Here is a 24705-nt window from a genome sequence, read left to right on the forward strand (position 1 = left end):
GATTAAGATTAAAAAAAAAATTGATAGACAAACTTAAATTTTAAAAAAATTTATATTTTTATTAAAAGTTATTTTTTAAAGTGCACTTTTTTTAGTGATCGTGGAATAATTTATATTCAAAAAGAATATTCTTTGAATCATCTTAGAAAATATAATTTATTTTATTATGATTAAAAAAAAAAAAAAAACATATAAAGAGCATTATCCAGTGAAAAATATATGCATACATTATATAAAGGATGTACTTACTAAAAATAATACATTAAATTGAAATTGAAATTTTCTATTAAGAATAAATTAATGGAACTATTTTAAATTAAATTTCTCATTTTTATAATCACATATAATTTTGTATTTCTTCTATATAAAATAAAGAATATACCTTAATTTCAAGAAAAAGTTACTTGTACTTTTCCCTTTTTCTTTTTTATTATTCTATTTTTATTTAAGAAACTAAAAAAAAAATTTACTAGTTTTCTAGCTTATGAATATAGATATAAATGAACACTTTTTTTTAATAATCTATATTTTGAAAATTTTCCTGTTTTTAAGAAGATATCGTTTGATAAGATAAAATTTTGAAAAAGTAGAAATTTAAAATTTTTATGTGAAAATAGAAAGAACATTTATTTCTATCCAAAAGTGATGCATCAAATGAATTAAGCTTACAATATTAATTATTAAAATAAGCATATTCACATATATATATATATAAAATTACATATTTATAAATAATTTCATATATAAATTAAACGGAAGCCATTTAAAATATGCACATAATTGCATTCACCTAAAAATGGTTCTATACCTAATAGTACACGTACATTAAAGTATCAAAATATAGAAGAAAATATATATATATATATATGCATGAATATAATTTTTTTTTAAGATTATGGAATTTGAATTAATTAGTTAAGTAATTCTATACAATACACAATATTTTATTTTTTAAAGAATCCCAAATTATATTTTTTTATAATTTAATAGAAACATATAGAAATATTTTCTGAAATTGTATACAATATTTTTTTAATTAAAAATATAAAAATAACTTTTAAAATATCTATGAGAAAATTTTTTTTCTTAAATAATTTTATATATTTTATTTGCTTTCATTAATAGAATTAATCTAAAATATAAACACTTTTTTTTCAGTGACAAGGAATATTACAAAAGGCTAATAAAAGGCCTATTATATTTTTTTTTATTAAAAAGATATATAAATTGCTTGCACACTTTAAGATAGTCTAAGATATAAATTTAAAAAAAAAAAAAGAACAAAGAAAAAACTATTTATTAGTGTTGTTGTAAATAATTATTGCATGTGTGTATTGTAACTAACAATAATTATTTTAAAAATTGTAATAATATAGAAAGCATAAATATCTTCATAAAAAAAAACTAGTCATTATAAGATTTTACCTATTAAAATTTTTGTCTCTTCCATAAATAAAAAAATAATATAATTATAGATAAAAAAAGAAATAAGAAGAAAAAAAAAAATTAAATGTAAATATAAATATAAATAAATGTATATATACATATATTAGTTTTATTAATATTTTGAAAAATTTTAGTAATAAGAGCATCTTACATAGACCTTTTTTCAACATTGTATTTTTTTATGATTTTAATTCTTGAACTATTCTAAATATTAAATTAAAAAAAAATTTTTTTTTCTTATTTTTTAATTTAAAAAAAAAAAATAAAATTTAAAGATTTCAAAATATAATTTACTATAATTGATGTCTACATTTTTATTATTTTGAAGAAGAAAAATGTTTAATAAATGTCAAGTAAAGAGTAGTTGTCGAGAAGATTGTAATGCAAGGAGAACGAGTATAAATGAAAAAAATGAAAATATATATGAGGAAAATAAGAAAAAAGAAAATGAGGAGTTAACAGAAACTATAGGAGAACCGGATCATTCAAAAGCTGTTGAAATAAGTCAACGCACTGAGAGAGAATATGTAATATATAATTATTTTTTTCTCTTTATATATATATGTATATATATGTAAAATAATTTACCATTATGTAAAAGTAATTTTATAAAAACTTTCATTATTTCTTTTTTTCCCTTCCTTTTTTTTTAAAGGTGGCTATAACCGCTTACCAACCAGTTGATGTTGTAACTAGAACTGTAGAAGTACCTTTCGTTAGAACAATAGAAACCGCTATTCCTAAAATAACATATGAAAACAAAATTAAGGAAGTTCCAAAATATTATTCTAAAATTGTAGAAAAGGTGAAATATTTTTTTATTTTTGATAATTTATATTTTTTAATTTATTTTATATTTTAATATATTTTAGTATATTTAACTTATATTTTTATTATTTTTACTAATTTTTTATATATTTGTTTCATTAATTTATTATTTTATGCTTATTTTTTTCTTCTTTTAGGTCATTGAAGTACCAGAAATAAAATACGTTGACAAAATAGTTGATGTACCACATGTTCAGTACTATTTCAAATATATTCCAAAAGTTGAAGTCAAAGAGAATATTATTAAAAAACCAGTTTATGAAAAAAAAATTGTAGAAAAAATAGTAGAAGTTCCTAAAATAAAAGAGGTGCAAAGATATCAAGAAGTAGAAACTGTGGAATATGTTGTAAAGTAATAGTTTGTTTATATATGCATTTATTTTTTCAAAAAAATTTTTTATTACATACATTTACGTTTTATATTTTTAAAATTTTATAAATTATAATATATTAAATTTCCTTATTTTATTCTTTTATGTACTATATAATTCTAAAATAAAAATTGTGGAATCAATTATTTGTTTATCATTTTATCCTTTATATCTATCAATTTAATATATTAAATAACTTAAAAAAATTTTTATCCATATGTATATATATATATTTAATATTTTGAATTATGATATATAAATTGATGATTATTTTTAAAAATAGAAACATTTTTTTTTTTTTATCTAAAATAAATTACTATTGTATTTTTATATATTTATAGAAAATAATATTTTATTCATATAAATTTATATTTATATATATAGTATTTTTTTTTAATTTATGTATCTTTATTCTTTTTTTATTTTGATAATTGTTTAGATATATTCCGAAAAATAAAAGTGAATATGGAGAAAACGAAAATGAAGATAAGAAACAATCAAAAATTACAAGTGAAAATGGATCACATGAAGAATCTCATGATATAGTAAATAATGAGAATGAAACAAAAGAAAAATATAAAGATGAATCTACACAAAATATAGTAAATAGTGGTTCATATGCACTAGCAGATAGTATTGATGGAGCAAGATTAATTAAAAGTGCTCCTATAGATATGAATCAAGGAGAATATCTACAAGCAAATACGATATATAACAAATATATTGCATCTACTAGCACCCCAGAGATGCATTCCTACATGCTTACTAAATCTATGCAAGATGATAGGCAAAAACCATCTAGTGCATTTCCTTCTTTTGGTTTACAGAATGAGTTATCAATGATTCAACTAAAAAAAAATAGTTCTATATTATCTGCACCGAGAATTGAACAAGTTTTTAAACCTAAAATTGTTAAAAATATAGAAGTTCAAAAGCATGTTCCAATTTCTGTTGATGTGCCAGTTCCTTATATGGTTCCAAAACCCGTAGTTGTTAATGTTGAAGTTCCTGTTTTAAAATTTAGGGATACATTCGTACCTATCCCTGTAAGGAGAAAAATTATTCCGAAAATAAAGTGGATATCAGATGTTTACCAAGTTGAATGCATAAAAGAAAAACCGTATCTGAAAATTCAAGATGTTATTAAGCCAATTCCTTGTGGCGTAGATATAAAGTATAGAGAATTTATGGAAAAAGCATGCGCAATTAATCCAAATGAGTTACCACAAGATGACGTTCATGCAATGTGGATGAGAGTTAATGCTCATCTAGCTGAGAAAAAAAAAAAAGAATATGGAAATCTATATCCATATTATAGAAGTAAAAAAAAAAAATGAATATATATATATATATATATATAAAACTTTCAGATAATGAATATGCACATGACTATATGTTATATAAAAAAAAATTTAAGTATTAAAAACTTGAGTGAGGATATTATTTTTTATTTTTTTTTATATATTTTGTTCACCTTATGGACAAGTTTATTGAAATATATATTTATTTACTTAACCATTTTTTATTTTTTTTTTTTTTTTCTTTATCTAAAGATGAAAATGAAATAGGTACTTTTAGTAAAATGGAATATCACAGAAATGGAGAAGAAGGATATTCTAAAAAGGAAGAGTTAAATTTCAAAGAAGGAAGTAACGAAAACGGCACAATAATTAAAGAAAATAGAGAAAGCGAAGAAAAGAAAATACTTGATGGAAACAAAGAAGAGGGAGAAATAGATGGAAATAAAGAAAGTGAAGAAAAAGAAGATGGAAAAGAAGAAAATGAAGAAACAGATGAAAACAAAGAAAATATAAAAAATAATGAAATAGAAGAAAATGAGGAAAAAAATTCTCAAAAATCAGAGAAAAGTAACGAAAATATAGATATACAAAAAGATGAAATAACTAATAGAGAGTGTATAAAAAATGAATATTATGAAAATAATAGTCCAATCAATATAGAACAACAAAATTTTGAAAGTAGTGAAGCATTTATGGATAAAATGAAAAAGAAATATTTTGAAGAGCAATCGATTGCATCTTTACATCCATCGCATCCTCTGGCTATGACTTATTTACAGAATAAATGGATTGAAACTGACACTTTAAGAACTCATGAGCTTTACACAAATGATTTTATAAAAGCGAACATTAATGCTAACTTTAATTTAAGAAATGGAAACATTCAAATGTCCCCTCTAATGTATGATAAAGAATTTCTGAAAACTGCTAATCCACTTATGACTTCTTTTAGTCAAAATAACATAAGAAATTTAGAAAATTATTATAATAATACCATTTCTCGAAATATAAATGAAGAAGCGAGCAAATATAAAAGTTATAATTTTAATGAAAAGGAAGACAAAAATGAAATTAGAGAAATAAAACTATATCAGAATATCAAAGATGTTAAAAAAGAAGACAATGATTCGACAAATAATAAATGCTGTAATTATTTTTGTAAAAAGTGAGATAACTTAAAAGTATATACTTAAATTATTGTAAAAATCATAAATATAATAATTACCAGTAATAGAGCTAATATATATATGTATATATATACAAGAAAAATGAATTAAAAAAAATAATAATAATATATTATTAATAATAATGAGTTTATAAATAAATTTATGAACTATGATTATAAAAGTATTTATTACAAGAAATAATACATCTTGTAAATTAAAAATAACATTATTATTTTAAATAATTCATATTATATAAGCTACCTTTAAAATTTTTATATTTATATATTTTATTAAAGATTATATAGAACTATTGGTTATATGATAATGTCTGGATAAAATTAAAAAATGTTTTTGATTTTCTAAATTTATTTTATTATATATATATATATATATATATTTATTTATTTATTTATTTTTATTTATTTCGTTTAAATTAATATATAAAACCTCTTATCAACATAAATACTATTTAGGATTATACCTTAGTTAACAAAATATAAATATTAAATTATTTTTATTTTATAATAATAGAATTAATAATACAAATAATATAAAAACCATTTTGCTTATTTATTTTCTTTAAAAAAAAAATTTTACTAACTTTTATTTATTATTTTTTTTTTTTTTTGTAGTGTGCTATGAATAGAATTATTAATGATTTCATTATAATTATTTATTTTTTTTTTTACAAAATCTCTTCATTATTTTTTCTATAAAAAAAGTTGTTATTATTTATTTTGTATTTTATATAATCTCTGCTTTTATCATACTTTTTAAGGTTAAAAAAATTAATTGATATTTATAAAATATATATATAAAAAAATTAAAATTTTTTATTTAGCTTATATTTTTGTTCTATTTACTGTATTGCAATGATTTGCCTATTTTTATCTTTATTAATTTTTCTTTTTTTTTTTTTTTTAATTCATGTATATAAAATTGATGTTTTTTTAAATAATGAATAAAACTTGTTTTTAGTAAATTTATTATTATTATTTTACTTATTTTATTTTTACTATAATGATTATTTAATAACATTATTTTACAATTATCACGAAATACAAGAGTAAATATAGAATAATTCTAAAATGAAAGTTACTAATTATTGTATAATTTATTAAAAGAAAATAAATAACTCTTTTTTTTTTTTTATCATTTTAAACTCTTTAACTTTTGTTTAATTAATCGTGCAAAGTTGATGTAATCTATATTATGAAAATAAAAAAAAAAAGATTAAGTCATTTTTTCATTTTAAAAAATTTGAGTTGACCTAAAAATTATTATTATTATTATAATAAAATATTATTATCTCTTTATTGTATATATACAAAAGAGAAAATAATAAATGTCTTTAGTTTGAGATTTTTCGATAAATGTTTTTCTTTTCATATATTTATATTAATGTACATACATATGTTAAAAAATGAAAAAAATTTCAAATTAATTTATCAAATAATTTTTTTTAATATTAAGAGTAGAATTATATCAAGAAATAAAATAAACATATATATAAAGTTCCAATTATGAAAAAAGATAAAAAAAATTAAAGATATGCTTATTAAAATATAACAATTTTTTTTTTTTTTTATAATTGTAAAAGTTTAAAATGGTTTCAATATATGTTATTTTATTGTTTTATTTTAGTAGCGTGAATTTAATTTTAGGGAAAGTTGATATCATAGAATCAGGTATATAAGTATTAAGAAAGGAAAAAAAAATTATTTTTTCTTTTTTTTGAACATGAAAGTTTATGTGATACTTTAATTTTATTACTATAATTGATGTACTCTTATTGCTATTAATTTTTTTTTTTTAAGATTTTGGTATTGAAAAATGTGATTCTGATAAAGTAAAAATATTAGAAGAAAAATATTACGAAAAATCATGTGGTGGAGAAAATTTATTACCTAATTTTGAGTGGTTAGATAAAAATAGTGCAACGAAATCTTATGCTATTACAATAACTAGTATTAACAATTCGAATACAGTTGTTCACTTCGTAGCTTGGAATATACCTGCTTATGTAAATTCATTAAATAATTTTACGAATTTTAAAGATATTAATGCTGTTATTGGTTTAAACTCTTATAGCAAAAAAAATTATGAAGGCCCATGCCCTAAATATTTAGACAATGAACCAAGTGAATGCATCAAATTTACATTATATGTATTAAGTAAGAACGAACTTACAAACAATTTTTTTTTTTAATTATAAATTTTATTTAAAATAAATTGTAACAAAAAAAAAAAAAAAAAATTTCACAACATAAACATAAACATACATGTTTTCAATTTTTTATTTCTAGAAAATGAAAATATAGAATTATCTGAAGATGCAGATTATTTTGAATTAATGGCTTATATAAAAAGACTAAGTAGAACTGAAAATATTATTCTTGATAGCTTATCTTTATATTCATTATCTATACCTAAAAAAGTTTCAGATTAATAGAAAAAAAAAATTTTTTTTATTATTTACATTAACTTTTTCTTAGTACTAGTCATTTATATTTGGTTATATTAGTTCAAATTTCACATAAAACTGAATTTTTTTAAACAATGTAAAAAATATAATTATTATATTAAGGATAAATTTAATAAACAAATATATGTTAAACATTTAAACATTTCTGTATTGAATATAAAAAAAGTGGGAAACATATTTTTTCTATAATTAATTTTAGTAAAATCTTTGGGAAGCATATTTAAATAACCAAAGTAGTATTATAAAAATATTAAATAAATTTGGAAGACTAATTTTTAATAAGAAATAATATATATTTAAGCTTATATATGAACTGATATATTTTTCTAATAGTATCAAAAAAAAAAAAAAAACAAAAATTTTTAATTTTAAAGGAAAAGTTATTATATATATTAAAAAAAAAAGAAAAAAGTATATTATACATAATAATATATAGGAAAAATACAAAAAAAAAAAAAAAATTTAAGTTATTTTTAAATGTACAAATAAATTCATAAGAGATAAATAATAAAAATTTTAGTTGTTAAAATCATTTTCAATAAATTCACAAATATTTTTAAAAAATGTATCAACTATTTTTGTTAATTCTTGAATTTCTATCATATTTTTGTCTTCTCTATTTTTTGTAAATTGGTCTAAATCTATACTCTCTGTTTTCCTTTGTAAAATTTCTAGATTTCTTTCTAATTCTCCTTGATGATATTCAAAAAAATATTTTTGGTTTTCATTTTTCCAATTTGAAAAATAAGCATATGCATAAGACCATTTTAATATTTTTCTACATTTAATTGTTTGTATTATAGCATCTTCAAAGTTTTTGAATTTCTGTATATCTATATTATATGATTGACAAAAATTGTATAAAAAGAGGAGTTGTGTTTTAATAGAGAAATTTTCTCCGTAATGATGTGCATCAAATCTTGTTTTAAAATGATTATATTTATTAAGAATATGGTTAGAATTTTTTTTTTCTTCTTTTTCTTTATTTATTTCATCTTCATTAAATTTTATTTCTTCTAAATATTTGTTGCATTTATAAAAACCACCTTTATGATTTTTCCATTTTTCTAAACAAAGCCAACAAAAATCGTAACCACATATGCATCTCATATGCATGCAACCTGAGGTTTTTTCAATGGGTTCATTACAATTAGGGCACTTTTTTGTATGAATATTTATCCACTTTATGTTATTATCATCTTTTTTTTCTAAATCATGCCATTTTTTAATAATAGAACAAGTAACAGGCCTGTGAAACTCATAGGAACATATGAAACAAAAATTATGACCACATTTACAAATAATGTTATTATTTTTTAGCATAACAGATTCAATGACATAATCACAATTTTTATTAGGGCATTTTTTTAAATTATAATTTTTATTTATATAAATATTTATTAAAATATTTTGATATTTTTCATATAATATTTTATCACATATATTTTTCCAGTCATCTTTTTTTATTAACTCCTTACATTCTACATCTATACACTTTTTACTAATAACATTCTCTTCAAAATCTTCATTTAGTGAAATTTTTAAATAACATAACCAACATTCTTTTGAATAACGATGACCACATTTTAATGCATAAGTATCTATAATATCACATTCCAGTAGTAAAACAGGACAGATGTATTTTTCTTTTTTGAAATTACTATTGAAATGAGATTTAAGTAATGAATTATTTTTATCTAACTCTTTTATATTGATTGTATCATTTTCTTCACCAAGTAAATTATAGCTTGTTTTCTCACAAATATCTTCTTCCTTTAAATGAGAAAATTCAGCTCTTAACAAAACATTTTTAGAATTCTTAAACCATTCTTCAATTAAATCATTTGAATTAAAATTGTATGCTTTTAAAAAACGGTAAGCATAATCATAATCAACATTAATTAAATTCATAACATCATAAATTTCTTCTTCCATTTTTTCTTTAATTTCTTTTATATTATATACATTATAAATATTACTTTCTTGAAATTTCGTAAATTTTTTTTTAAAATGGCCTAAATAAATTTCCAAACCTTTTTCATAATCTTCATTATTTAAAGATGAATTTATTAATTGGTTTTTTACATTCACATTACTATTTTCTGTACATTCATTCATCAGTGTTTTTACAACTTTTAATTTTTTATCCTTGCCAACTTCTAGAGTCACACTTAATCTATTATCAGTATTGTCTTTAGGTATATTCATATTTAAAAAAAAACTTGAAACAATTTAAATGAATAAAAATAAATGTACATATATATATATATATATATATATATATATATATATATATATATATATATATATATATATATATATCAATATTTTCATTGTAAAAAAAATTTCTTTTTTTTTAATTTAGTCATTTTTTTTCTTTTTTTGCTTTTTAATATTTTCTAAAAAATAATTCTTATTATACTGCATATATACTCTTAATGTCTTTTTCTAATATCTATTTTTAAAGTAAGAGAAAATATAATTAGCTTATTTAATCTTTAAAGAATTTCAATATTTTTAATTGTAAAAGAAAAGAACAAAAAAAATCTTTATTTTAAAATGAATTTATATATATTTCCCTTTTATTTTTTTTTACTTTTCCTATTTATAAAAAATTGATAAAAAAAATTTTTTTTTTCAATTTTATAAATTAAGGTAATTCCAATTTCATGGAAAATATAAAATATTTTTTTAATTTCTTTTTTTTTTTTCAATAAAGCTCTTATGTTTCTTTAGAATATGCTTAGTATTTATAAAAAAAAAACCAAAAAAAAACAAGAAAAAAAAATATTGAGAGATAAATGATATTAAGTATGAAAAATATATAAAAGATATTATTTTTTTTAAATATCTAATATATTTTAATGTTTATAAGATTAAAAAAATGGATTTCAAAATAATTTTTAAAATAACTACTATTTTTTTTTATAATTGTCTTTGAAATTGTGATATTTTTAATTATTATGTATCTCCTTTTTAAAATATGATTTCAAAATTTACTCATTATGAACCTTATAATAAAAAATATTCTAAAAGGAAATCTAACAATTAAATTTTTTTTTAATGGCTTTGATCAAAAATGAAACATTTCAAAATTATAAAAGTAAATCTTAACAATTAAAATTCTTTTTAAATAATTTTAATTAAAAAAGAAACACTTCAAAACCATGTTTTCTATATTTTTAATTAAAATTAGTAAATATATTTCTTTTTCTCCATTTATGATCATTAAACCAGTTTTAAGATTCTCTTTTGTTTACTAGAAATTCTACATTTTTTTTTTTTTTTCGTGTTTATTCTCAAAACAATTTTATTCTACAGAAGTGTATTATATTTTTAGTAATAACACATACACAAAATTGTAATTTCTTAATAAAAATATAATTATGCTTCATATGTATTTCAAAATTTACAAATAAGAGGTAGTTTTTTTTAGTTTTCCATTTTTTGAGATGAATTTTTTGGAAAAAAATTATAAATTATTATATAAATTTTCAAGTGAAAAAAAAAAGTGATAATAACAAATATATATATATATTATGGAAAAATAATGAATTTTTTAAAAGGTGAATTCACTAATAAAAGGAAAAAAATTTTTAGTTTGGCTTTTTCAAATATATATTTTTTGTTATCGTTTATTAAATTAAAAAAAAAAAAAAAAAAAATGTATATAGTGTAATAAATTTTATTAATATAATTAAAAATTATTTCCACATTATTTCTGCATTAAGAAATTTATTTAAATTTTGTAATAAAAAAAAATATATATATATATATATATATATATTTTTGCCTTATATATATTATTATTATAAGGATTTTTTTTTTTTTTTTATTATTAAAAAAAAATTAAAACATCAACTTTATGATAAAAAAAAAAAACTTTTGTTTTTATGACAAAAGTATATATATTTTCTTGATGAAATTATGAAAGCATGTATTATACTTATTTATTTTAAATAATAAGAGAAAATTAATTCTATTTTGAAATTAACTGTTTTCTTTTATATGATTTAAAAATTTTAACAATTAGAATAAAAAAAAAAAAAAAATTTAGGGTAATTATTTGTATATAAAAGAAGTTAGAACTTTTTTAATCATATTTCAGATGCATATATTTATTTTTAAACTTCATTTGTTTTGAAAATGATAACAAAAAACATAAAAAATATATTTAGCAAAATAAATATAATAACAAGCAAGAATAAGGCACGAAATATAAGTATAAGTGCAACAAATTTCAAAATTGTTAAGTGCAAATTATTTGATATAGGAGAAGGTATATCTGAAGTAGAAGTAACTCAGTGGAATAAGAATGAAGGAGATCAAGTTCACGAAATGGAGAGTTTATTGACAGTACAAAGTGATAAGGCATCTGTGGATATAACTAGTAAATATAGTGGTATACTTGTAAAAAAATATGCTAATGAAAAGGATTTTATTAAAATTGGATCTTATTTCTGTGAATTAGATACTGAAGATAATGTAGAAGAAGAAAAAAATGATGAAGAAAAAGAAAAAGAAGATGAAGACGAAGACGAAGATGAAAATAAAATTAAACTAGAAGATCTAGATGATCAATCGGATGAAGTAAGTTTAGAAGAATCTTCAAATATTTCAAATAAAAATATGTATGAAGCAGAGAAAAAACAAAAAATTACTGTTAAAGCGCCACCTGGTGTTAAAAAAAAAGCAAAAGAATACAACTTAGACTTAAATAAAATAGGTGAGTATTTTAACAAGGAAATTATAAATATGAATGATTTAGAATTATATAAAAAAAGCAAAAATGCTGTAAAAATAGAAGTAGATAATGACTCTGTGGACATATTGGAAGAAGTTCCTTTAAAGGGTATAAAACTGGCTATGTGTAAAAGCATGAATGATTCACTAAATGTTCCTTTATTTCATTTAAATGAAATGTGTATTGTTGAAAATTTATTAAAAATTAAAAATGAATTTAAAAAAAGTTCACAAGAAAAAGAGAATATAACAATAACTTGCATAATAATAAAATTAATATCTATTGCATTAACTGATTTTCCTATATTAAATTCGAAATTTGACGCAAAAAAAAATAGTTACACTATTTATAAAAGCCATAATATATGTGTAGCAATGGACACACCAAATGGCTTATTAGTTCCCAATATAAAGAATGTTCAAAAAAAAAACATTATTGATATTCAAAAAGATTTGATACTTTTACGTGATAGGGCTCAGCAGATGAAATTAAGTAAATCTGATATATCTGATGGTACTATTACTATTAGTAATTTCGGTGCTATATCTGGATCTTTTGCTACTCCAATAGTATTTGACAACCAAGCATGTATAATAGGAGTATCTAAAGCTCAGAAGCAATTATTTTTAAAAAATGGAAGAAATGAATTAAATTCATTAAATGATATAATGGTTGCTGATACAATAAATTTAACGTCAGGAGCTGATCATAGATTTATTGACGGCGCAACATTAGCACAATTTTCCAAAAAGTTGAAAAGCTTAATTGAAAACCCTATTTCTATAATACCTTTTTTAAAATAAGTGACATATAGAATTAATGATAATTCCTTTTATATTATATTTATATAGTGACATCTATTATAGATTTCCAATTATATAATAATTTTCTATTTCTTTCTATTCTGTAACTATATATATATATATATATATATATATTTTTCCTTTTAATTTTATAGTTATATTTCCAAGAATAATTTTAAAATCATTCTCTTTTTATATTTTAATCCTTTGTTATTTTAAATATATTTTTTTTTTTTCTCCCATATATATTAAAATTTATATCTTTATCTATATATATATATATATATAAATTTATGTGTTATATTTTAAAAAAAAAATTCAAAAAGAAAATTTACAAGTTAATAAAAATTTATCTTAAAAAAAAAAAAATTAAAATTTTTATATAAATAAAAATCCTAAAAAAAGGAAAAACATATATTTATTAATAAAATTATATATATATATTAATTATAAAACAAGTCTAGAAAACGATTATTAAATTTGAAATTATTTGGGTGTATTGTATTATTTTTTATTAAGGATTTTAAATTATTGATATATGTTTCTGTTTTAATTAACTGAACTGCATCTTTTACTAAAATCTTATTATTGGGACTAATAAGCATAAAAGAAGGTAGATTTTTTATTTGAAATTTTTGGCAAATATACAAATAATTGTCAAAAGGTAAGCTATAAAAATTTATATTTTTTAAAAAGTTTAAATAATCTTCATATGTTTTATCAAAAGGTATGTAAATTATTTCAATAAAAGGAAAATTCTTTTTAAAAATATTCAAATTTTCTACAAATGTTAAACAATATTTACACCATGAAGCTCCAAAAAATAGACCTAAATACTTATTATTGAAATATGAGGAATCAATTTTTTTTAATTCACCATTTTTGTAAAAATACATGTAATTTATATAATTTTTATATTTCTCTTCATCAATTTTTGTACTTTTAAAAACTGTTTTGTCAACTTCACATTCCATTTTAAAGAAAAAAAAGAAAAAAATTTTTATATTTTTTTATAAACACGCATATATATGTAAATATTTTTTCTATGTAGTAAATACTATAAAAAAAGAAATATAAATTTTATAGCATTTTTATTATTCATATGTATTTCTTTAATACACATATTTTTTTCATTTTAATACTTTGGAATTACAACTTTATTGTTAAACAGTATTTTTAATAAAAAAAGTAAATTTGAAAATATATTTTTAAAATAAATTTATACAAAAATTACAATATCAAAAAAAAAAAAAATAAAATAAAATAAAGTAAAAAGATGTAAATTTAAAAAAAAAAAATATTTTTGCATAAAGGGGGAAAAAAAAGAAAAATTTATGAAATTATCGGATATTTTTATTAAACTTAATAAATTCTTAAACAAAAAAAAAAAAAAAAAAAAAAAAAAAGTAATAAAATAATAACTTATAAAAAGTCAATAAAAATATGAAAACACTTGTTTAAAAAAATCTTTTTTTTATCATAGTAAATACACTTTTTTTTAAACTATTTAAACTTATATACAGTACCATTTTAAATTGGATAACTTATTTAAAACCTAGATGTATTTAAGAGTTAAATTTGTTATTATATGTACTACTGCTTATACTATTTATATCTATGTTACTTAAATTAATATTGCTTATATTTTCATTATTTACATTGTATAAATTGTACTTTTGCAATTTACTGTAATTTATATTATGTGGTATTTTACTTAATTTATTATCATACTTAACCGTTTCTGCATCGTAACTATTGCAATTAAAAGGAATATTTTGATTATTCTTTTGATTAAAAGGTATAAAGTTACTTTCATTTATATTCCCCTTATTAATTAATTGATTTTTTAAATCGTTTTTATGCAAAGATATCGGATTATATATTTTTTTATCGTTTGTTTCATTTATATAATTATTAGGAATAGATGTTGAGTTCGAATAATAATTGTTATTTATATCAGTATTATTCTTAAAGCTTTCTTTTTGATCGAAATTTATTGAAGTATTTATTTTTTTTATATCACATGATATTTTTATGTTATTATTATTATTGAAATTATGTAAATTATAATTTATTTGATTATTATTAAAAGAATTTATATAAGATAAAGAATCGTTGGCCTCTACATAATAATTAGTTTTATCATTAAAGTTCGTACCATTATCATTTGCATTATTAAATTTTTTTTTCCTCTTGTTATTGGCATTATTTGATTCGAAACTATTTGTATTCGAATTATCTATATAATTAGAAAAATTTTCATTTTTATATTCAGAATTACATTCATTAACAGAATTTATATGCAACGGGATTTTATATTTATTAGTGTAATAAAAATTGTAATCTAATTTAATTAAAAAATTATGAGCATAATCATCAATGTTATTATTTACATATTCTGTTAAAAGAAGAAAAAAAATTTTAAAATGTTTATCATAATGCTTGATGGTATTATGTATCATAGATATATATGCTTTATCTCTTAATAATTCTTGTATGAATTTTTTGTGATAATTATTTTTATTATTTTTTTTATTATTAACTACATTTCTATTTAATGAGTTACAACTTTGATTTTCATGAGACAATTTTTCTATCTGTTCATTTTTGTCGAAACTAAATTTTAGTATATGCCTTGTAAATATATGAGCAATAGAAATTAATTTCAAAATACAGTTGATAATATTCGTATTCATAATAAAGGAATATTTAAGTATGTTGTTTAAATAATTATTATGTATATGTATTATATCATCAAAAATTAATGTTTCTTTAAATTTGTTATTCATACAATAATATTCAGACTTTATTACATCATTTTGAATATGATACAAATAACATTTTAAAAAATGAAGCATACTTTCTCTTGTATGAATACATATCATTAAATTATTTTTACATTCCTCATTTATATCAATATTTTTGACAAACATATGATTAAGCCAAACTTCTGTTAATTTATGTTCAATATATTTACAGTAATTTAATACTCGAAAAATTAAAGTATATTTAAAAATAGTTATGTTATTAAATATTAAATTATAAGGAAATATATTGTGATAAGATAATATTAACCCTTTATAAATTTCTACATTAATATTAGCTTGAACATTCTGAATATTCAGCATGTTGTTTTTTATGTTAGATATAATTTTTTTTTTTGTTCCTTTATATTTTTCTACATTATTATTTTTGAATTCATTGAATTTTGAATAATTATTTTTATTTTCCTTTTGTTTTTTTATTCCTTCTAATTTTTTATTACATTCTCTTTCACTTTCTTTTTCGTCTTCATCATCATCTTTGCTTTCTTCTTCGCTATGGTTATATTGGTCTTCTCTCACATCCTCTTCTTCTGTTTCTCTATTATGATAATACTCTTCTCCTTGTTCTCGTTTGTGACCTTGTTTTTGTTCTTCATCATAAATAGAATTATCTTTCTTAAAATGAATATGATCGTTATTTAGATGAAAATTTTTCAAATCGATTATTATATTAACATTATCAATGATACTTAATATATCAGAAACGTCAATATTGTAATCTTTTCTGTATTTTAAATTATACAAAACAGATGAGCGTATGGATATATCATAATAATTTTTTAATTTATTGAGAATGTTATTTTTTTTATTATTATATAATTTTTCTAAGTGCTCATGCGATAATATATAAAAATATTTAAGATAATCACTAATTTGTAAAAAGAAGAAAAAGTAATGATGTTTTATTTTTTCTTTTATATCTATTTTTTTTATATATAATTCAAACATTTTTTTTGATGCATATAAATGTTGATTATGAATTAAATCTTCATATATTTTCTTATCATTATCATATATTAAGTAGCAGGTTTTATTGCTTTGCATATAATTGGAGTTATAATATTCATCTTCTAACTTCTTATTATTAATATTATTATTGGTATATTTTAATGAAAATTCTTGATTACAATTATTAAAGCTATCCTTATTATAATTGTAATCATTGTTCCTATTTTCATTATTTGCTGCAATATTATTAATGTAAATATCAGAAGTACAATTATTACTATTATCCTCTAAATAAAAAAAATTTTTGTTTTGTAAATTTAATAATTTAGAGCAAGCTGAAAGAACATCAATATATTTTCCAGTTATAAATATATAATTACAAATGCTTTTTAAAAAAACAGGAACTTTATTATTTAATATAATATATTTAGCTCCCCAGTAATTAGTAGATAAATCAATATACTTTTTAAAAATATATTTGTAAATATTATTATGATAAAATTTATGATTTTGTCTATAATATGGGGTGATATGTTTATTTTCATGTATAAAGAATTCTTTATATGTATCCTTTACTTTTCCATAAAAAATATAATTTTTAATAAAATCAAACAATGGAGTAGTTACATTTTTTAATAAATAGAGGAGAACTCTTTTATTAATATCATCTACATTTAAATATTCCTGTAATTTATAAATAAGATCAATTAGATATTTTGAGTTATTAATTTTTTTTTTTATTATGATCTTGTTTATAATTTTATTCAATAATTTAGCAATTTGAATCAAGGGAAGTATGCTTATTTTTATTTTGTATAAAGATATATCTTCTGTCTTCTCTATATCAATATTAAAAAATAAATTAAAATCTTGTATATTTTTATGAAATAAATTATTTATACTAAAAAAAATTTTTTTTTCTTCTGGATCTGTACAGGTAGATAATCTATTTTCATCAAATAGGCATAGTGATATATCATTTTTATCATTCATATTAATTTTAGTAAAATTAAAAATATTTCTTATGTTTTCTTCAATTTTATTTATATGATTTAAAATATGTAAATTTATATTGTATAAGCAACAACAAAATATATCAAAAGTAAAATTACATGATTGTCCTCTTTTGTTAATTTCAATAAACTTTTGAATCTTTCTTAAATAAATTCCCAATTTGAGAATTTCTTTTGTAATTTCTATATTGCTATTGTTACTTTCTTTGCTAGAAAATATTTTTGGATGAAAAATAAGTTTGTACTTAGGCATTATGTAAATTAATTCATTGTTTAATTCATTAAAATTTATTTTTTCATCAAAAGATAAGTTTTCTTGGCTTTCATCATCTGAGAGGAAGGATGAAGAATTTGTTTGAGAAGAATTTGATGAAGCATTTGAATTTTCTCCATAAGATGATAAAGAGTAAATTGAATTACTTTCTTCTTTATTTTTTTTATCATAATTTTTATTTTTCTTTAATATATTGCAAATATAAGAATAATAATTCTCATGATTATATTTATAGAATTCTTTTATATATATTAAGTTGCCATAGCTGTTGTTTAAAATATATAATATATCAATAATTAATAAGCATTCTTTTATGTATAAACTGTAATTCAAATAATTTTCACTTATTTTTTGTGTTATATAATTGTTAAAATATATATAATCTTCATGATTTAATAAATCTGTATCTATTAAATTACTATTTAAAGGTGTACTGTTATTACTATTTATAAGATGTTCTGCATATATTTTTTTGTTAAGCGTAAGATTTAATAAAATTTGACTATCACTATTTAAGTTATAGTTATGAATTAATAAATAAGAATTATTATGATCTAACTTATTATAATTGGTTAAGCAAACATTATGAAAGTGAAAAGTAATATTAATATCTGTATTATTATTGAATAAGTGTTTTATATTCATTTTTTTTATTAATACTAATTTGTAATAATTTGATTCTTCATTACCTGTACAGGTATTCAATAAATCATCATTTTTATTTAAATTCGTTGAGTTCTTATTAATAATATTATTATCTAATTCAATTCTTTGGACACCCAATATTTCTTTTGTTTTATTATTTATTAGCAGAAAACTATCATTAATATAAATTCTTGTATAGCAATTAGTAATTTTTTCATAAATATTAATTACATCATATAATACATCATTAATATCTACTGAATCATTTTTATTTAAACAATTCCAGTATTCATTTAATAATATACTTTTTTTTATAATAATCCATGAATTATAACTATCTAAATTTATAAATAAAGTTTTTTTAAATTTTAATCTTCTGAAAATTACATCATTATAATTTATATATTTCTCATTTTGGATATACAAATTTTTTTCTTTTTCTATATGATCATTAGATACACTTAAAAAATACAAATCTGAGTTTATGTGTGTAAAAACATATTCATAATGATTATCTGAGTCGTCATCGGAATATATAAAATTCCTTTTATTGCTTAATTTTGATCTTTTTTTCTTTTTTTTTTCTCTCTCACAAAAATTCATGTTGCTTGTTTCAAATATTGTACTATTATATATTGGATTTACATCCTCTTCTTCATTGGATACATAACTTGTTAAACTACTATAAGTATCATTTTGCATATTATATGAACTTTTTTTTTTTTTTTTATTTTTCTTTTTTTTCCTTTTTTGTAAATTGACATGCTCATACTTTTTATTATTATATATTATATATATAATATCATTATTATATATGCAATTATTAACAGAATTTATATTTTTACTATTTATAATTAGAAATATATTTCTATTATTTTCATATCTATATGGATACATAAATTCTAAACTACTTTCTTTATTATAATCTATTGATTTTTCCTCATTAAATTTAATATTCTCATTTCCATATATTTTTTCATATTTTAAAAATTCTTTATATTTCTTTTTTATATTGATATAGCATTTAGAATAATTATTAAATAAACAAAGACAATTACGAAATTTGGTATATGTTATGTTTATTCGATCGTTATTTTCTTTTTCCAACAATTTTTTTAATTTTTCTTTATTCATTTTGTTAAGTTTTATATAGTTTAATTCATTATATATATGATAATAACAAAAAATAAGATTAATTTATATATACATATATTTGTTATTAATATATATATATAATTTAGTTAATAAAATTTATATTATGGATATATCTTATTTAAATTTATATTTATATTTATACAAGCCTTCTTTCTATTATTAATTTATTTTTATTATTTTTTTTTTTTTTTTTTTTTTTGGTAAATTTTATTAAGATATCCTTTTTTAAAAAATTGAACATTTAAAAGTTTAATAAATTACAAGGACATATATTTGTACTATTGTATTTAAACTTCTGGATTACATAAAAAAATAAAGTTGTGATAATTTTAATTTTTTTTTTTTTTTTTAAATATTACGTACGAGGAAATAAAATACTATATCATAAATACAATGATAAAAATATATTAATGAATGAACTTAAAATATTATAGGAAGTTTGCACATGATACTTAAAATATATTAACTTAAATTTACCATTTTTTTATAAAATTAAAAAAAAAATTGTTTTACATCCTTATCTGCTTTTATTTTATTACGATTTACTTGTATTTTAAAAAAATAATTATTAAAAAAACATTAATACAAAAAAATGGCATTGTCTTTTCCCATTTTTTTTTTTTTTAATAATCACACAGTAATGAATATTACTGTATTTTATTTTTTTGAAAATATTTAATATAATAAAAGTTTTTATAACCTTATTTATCTATGAAATATTATTATACGTAAATATATATTTCATCAATTATAACTAAATTTAAAAACAAAAACATCACTAAAAAAAAAAAAAAATATATATGCAATTTAAAAAAAAAAAAAAAAAATAGGAAAACTAATATATTTTTAATATATTATATAATTCAAGTAAGAACATAAAGTATAAAAATATATGAAAAATTTACTTCAATATATTTTGATAAATACTTATAATAAACAAAATTTACATATAAAAACCCTTTATCATTGTCAAAATTTTAAAGTCACATAAAAAAAAAAAAAAAATAAGTAGAAATAGTATATATATTTTATCTTTAAGACTTATATTTTTTATAATTAGAAAGATATGATAAAATATTATCTTTAGACAAGAATTTTTAATGATAAGAAAAAGATTAAACTTATAAAGAACTTCCTTTTTTTTATTAACCATCTGAGATTAATGTGTAACCAACTTCATTTGACTATAAAAAATAAAATAAAATGTTTTAGTAAATTTACATATATATAATATTTTTTATTATATAAATAAAATCGTTACTGTTTTTTTCCATTGTCTTAAGTAGGATTCATCATAATTTAATGACCAGAAATAATATATATTTCTATAAAAAAAAAAAAATTTAGATTATATTAATGTGTAAATCTAAAATGATAATATAAAAAAATTAATGTATTTTTTTTTTTTTTTTAATATTCTGTTCAAACTTCAAAATTTTTTTGAAACTTAAATTTTGAAAATCCCAACATCTTAAATCAGTATTATATTTTTCAGTAATGTGATTTGGCCTGAAAAAATATCCATATAGATGTATTACATATATATATATAATTTTATGATTACATATATATATTTATGAAGTTTAGTTTTACTTTTTATAATGTTCATAAAAGGTTATATTTGTTAATATAGTCCTTGTATTGCGTGCAAATAAGTAAGTTATGAATGCAAATAATGTAAAATTAATGAAATTACATAAAATAACTAGCAAACCAAATACCTATAAAAAAAAAATTATAACAATATGAATATAAAATACAAAAGAGTGTATATATATTATTAAGCTTATTTTCTTACATAGTTTATAGTTTTAGAAAACATATAAAAATATATAAAAACATAATAATAATTATATAGTAGTAATATAAAGACGCATAATATGAATATATAGAAGCAACGCTGATTTTTTATTCCTACAAAAATAAAAAAATAAGAATTATGTGAGATTACAATAGATAATATTAAAAATATAATGATTTTTAATGAATATATATAGTAAATTATAATAGTTATAGTAATTATGTTAATATATATATGTATATAACCTATGCAGTTATCAACCCAAACACAGTGATGATCTTGATGTCTATAATAATTTAATTTTAAGAAATAAAAATATTTACAAAAATATGAAAACATATGAATTTTTAATATTTTATTTAAATTTTTTTTTTTTTTTCTTTTTTTCCATTTACATTACACAATGCAAGCATTCAGCACAGTGATGTACTCTAGCAGGTTTAATGATATTACAAGTAACACAAACGTTCTAAAAAAAAAAAAAAAAAATTAATTAAAAAGTGAAAAATATAAAAAAAAATTTTAAATGTATTAAAGTGCAGAAATATATATTACCCTAGGATTTTGATTATTTAGTATAGCATTTCTATAATTGATATCTAAAGAATTAATTCTTTCTTGTGAAACATGAGAATATAGTGATAATTTTTGATATTCTAAGTTAAGTAATAAATCATTATATTTATTAAATAAAGAATCATTAAAATTTAACATTTTAGAAGAATTAATATTTGATGAAATAATTTTTTTATTTATTTGAAATATTTCTTTTTCAATATTATTTAAATGATATTCTGCCTTTCTTTTAAATAATCCATCATAAATGTAATTGGTATATTTCCTATTTTTAGTAAACATATTATTTTTTTTATAAAAACCTGGACTTTTAAAATATAAAAGTAACCATAAAAATTGTTGAAAAATCCATAAAGATATCCAAATAATAGATTTGGATTGATATTTATTTATTAATGAAAAAGAGTATGCTATATTAAAATATATAATTAAATTTAACAAAGCAAAAAACCAAAAGTAAAAAGCATAAATGGTTTTACATATTTTTAAATTTTTACAAATTTTATTCTGCAGTATCCATTTTTTTAGCAGTATATATACTAAAAAATATCTATTTTTAATACATAGTTGAAATACATTGGTATTTTTATTTTCAATAGAAGAATAGTATACTAAATTTAAACAACCGTAATCACACAACAATCTAATAATATCTATATCACTATACCGAACAGCTATATGTAAAATAGTGTTTCCATAAAAATCTCGATGATTGATATTTACATTTTTACTTAATAACCATTGCAATGTACTTATGTTATTTTTTTTTACACTTAAAAATAACGCAGTTTGGCCATGTTCATTTTGTTCTTCTAAACTAACTCCATTCATATATAACAATTCTAAAATATGTAATGTTTCTAATATTTTATCTTCATTAAATTCACTAATAGCAGTTAAAAAAGGACTCATTTTTCTTCTATTTTTATGAAATAAAATAGATATACCAAATTTTTTTATTAATAGTAAAACAATCTCATAATTACTATTTTTAATTGCATAATAAATAGCTGTGTCACTATTTACTAAATCTTCTTTTTCTATATCACAATTTAAATCAATTAATTTTTTCACTAATTCTATGAACCCACAGTAACAAGACCAATGTAAAATATTTATAGCATTTAACATTTCAATATCATTATTTAAAATATATGGTTGTATTAATATCTGCATCCTGATGAAATCTTGATATTTTGCACATTTTATTATTTCATATTGTTTTTCTAGAATTTCACTGTCTATTCTTTCATTATCATCGTTCATTTTTTTTTTTTTTTTATTAAAAATATATATATATATATATATTTTACATAAAATTATATTATGGACAAATATAGGTTTTTATTAATTTAAAAAAAAATAATATGTGATAAAGTAAAAATACGTTACAATCTTTACTTACTATAATTAAAAGAAAAATATATAGTTACTTTTATATCAAAAAAAAAAAAAAAAATAAAATAAATAAATAAAATAAAATAAATAAATAAAATAAAATAAATAAATAAAATAAAATAAATGTAAATAAATAAAGACTAATTCTTAATGCTTTTATCTATAGTTACATTAATATTAATATTTTTAAAAAATCACGATAATTTTTTTAGACAATTATTTTTGAGGCATAATTTTTATATTTATTAAAATAATATGATATATATCTTAAATCTTTTTTTTTTTTTTTTTATATTAATTGAACTTATTTTTTACTTTTTTTATTATTGATTTTCTTTTTTTATATTCATTTTTATTCTCCAATTATATATCTTTGGATTTCCTTTTTTTTTATAATATATTTTTTATATGAATACCTTTTTTTTTCTTTTTTTTTTTTTTTTTTCTTTCTTTTTACTTATAATGATAACTTATTATCTTTTTATATATATATATATTAAATAAATACATAAAATTATGCATTTTAATTTGCACATACAGGTATATATATTTTATATTTATAAAATATATTATTACAAAACAAGTTTTATTTCTTTTTATATTTTTATTAGACTTTTTTTTTTTTTTTTTTTAATTTTATATTTATTTAGTTTATATTCCTTTTAAATTAAAATTAAAAAGGTTTAGAAAGCAATTTAGGATTATTTGAGTTTATGAAAATGATAATTATAAATATATATATACTTTTTCTTTCTATGTTTTTTAAAAATTATCATTACACTTTTATTTTTCAAAAATTATTACAATATTTCTATTGTTTTAAAATAATATTATTTTTATAATTCTTAGTACTTTTTATATTTTTAAAATTCTTATGTTCTTAAAGCTACTACATATTTATATTTTAAGAATAAAATAATATTTTA

General features: G+C 18.0%; 7 protein-coding genes across 7 annotated transcripts; 3 read left to right on the top strand and 4 right to left on the bottom strand.

Moving 5' to 3' along the window:
• Positions 1 to 1781: 1781 nt before the first annotated feature.
• On the top strand, positions 1782 to 5115 carry IMC1a (inner membrane complex protein 1a, putative; the record flags this gene model as incomplete). The annotated part of the gene is made up of 5 exons (XM_028676399.1): positions 1782 to 1973; positions 2102 to 2251; positions 2412 to 2626; positions 3085 to 3965; positions 4199 to 5115. 5 exons carry the CDS (start codon positions 1782 to 1784, stop codon positions 5113 to 5115), a joined length of 2355 nt encoding a protein of 784 aa, XP_028532892.1.
• Positions 5116 to 6718: 1603 nt separating this feature from the next.
• Positions 6719 to 7561, top strand: PRELSG_0831800 (phosphatidylethanolamine-binding protein, putative; the record flags this gene model as incomplete). Its single annotated transcript, XM_028676400.1, has 3 exons — positions 6719 to 6800; positions 6930 to 7286; positions 7419 to 7561. 3 exons carry the CDS (start codon positions 6719 to 6721, stop codon positions 7559 to 7561), a joined length of 582 nt encoding a protein of 193 aa, XP_028532893.1.
• A 552-nt stretch (positions 7562 to 8113) lies between these two features.
• On the bottom strand, positions 8114 to 9805 carry PRELSG_0831900 (IBR domain protein, putative; the record flags this gene model as incomplete). Its single annotated transcript, XM_028676402.1, has 1 exon — positions 8114 to 9805. One exon carries the CDS (start codon positions 9803 to 9805, stop codon positions 8114 to 8116), a length of 1692 nt encoding a protein of 563 aa, XP_028532894.1.
• Positions 9806 to 11743: 1938 nt separating this feature from the next.
• Positions 11744 to 13144, top strand: BCKDH-E2 (lipoamide acyltransferase component of branched-chain alpha-keto acid dehydrogenase complex, putative; the record flags this gene model as incomplete). The annotated part of the gene is made up of 1 exon (XM_028676403.1): positions 11744 to 13144. The coding sequence occupies one exon, from the start codon at positions 11744 to 11746 to the stop codon at positions 13142 to 13144; it is 1401 nt and encodes a 466-aa protein (XP_028532895.1).
• A 443-nt stretch (positions 13145 to 13587) lies between these two features.
• On the bottom strand, positions 13588 to 14118 carry Plrx (plasmoredoxin, putative; the record flags this gene model as incomplete). The annotated part of the gene is made up of 1 exon (XM_028676404.1): positions 13588 to 14118. The coding sequence occupies one exon, from the start codon at positions 14116 to 14118 to the stop codon at positions 13588 to 13590; it is 531 nt and encodes a 176-aa protein (XP_028532896.1).
• Positions 14119 to 14709: 591 nt separating this feature from the next.
• Positions 14710 to 19983, bottom strand: PRELSG_0832200 (spindle pole body protein, putative; the record flags this gene model as incomplete). Its single annotated transcript, XM_028676405.1, has 1 exon — positions 14710 to 19983. One exon carries the CDS (start codon positions 19981 to 19983, stop codon positions 14710 to 14712), a length of 5274 nt encoding a protein of 1757 aa, XP_028532897.1.
• A 1166-nt stretch (positions 19984 to 21149) lies between these two features.
• Positions 21150 to 23647, bottom strand: DHHC1 (palmitoyltransferase, putative; the record flags this gene model as incomplete). The annotated part of the gene is made up of 8 exons (XM_028676406.1): positions 21150 to 21188; positions 21266 to 21329; positions 21433 to 21513; positions 21598 to 21725; positions 21803 to 21918; positions 22051 to 22091; positions 22201 to 22274; positions 22361 to 23647. The coding sequence occupies 8 exons, from the start codon at positions 23645 to 23647 to the stop codon at positions 21150 to 21152; spliced, it is 1830 nt and encodes a 609-aa protein (XP_028532898.1).
• Between the last annotated feature and the right edge of the window lie 1058 nt (positions 23648 to 24705).

This window comes from Plasmodium relictum (assembly GCF_900005765.1).
Source record: "Plasmodium relictum strain SGS1 genome assembly, chromosome: 8".
In the NCBI taxonomy this organism is placed as follows: Eukaryota; Apicomplexa; class Aconoidasida; order Haemosporida; family Plasmodiidae; genus Plasmodium; species Plasmodium relictum.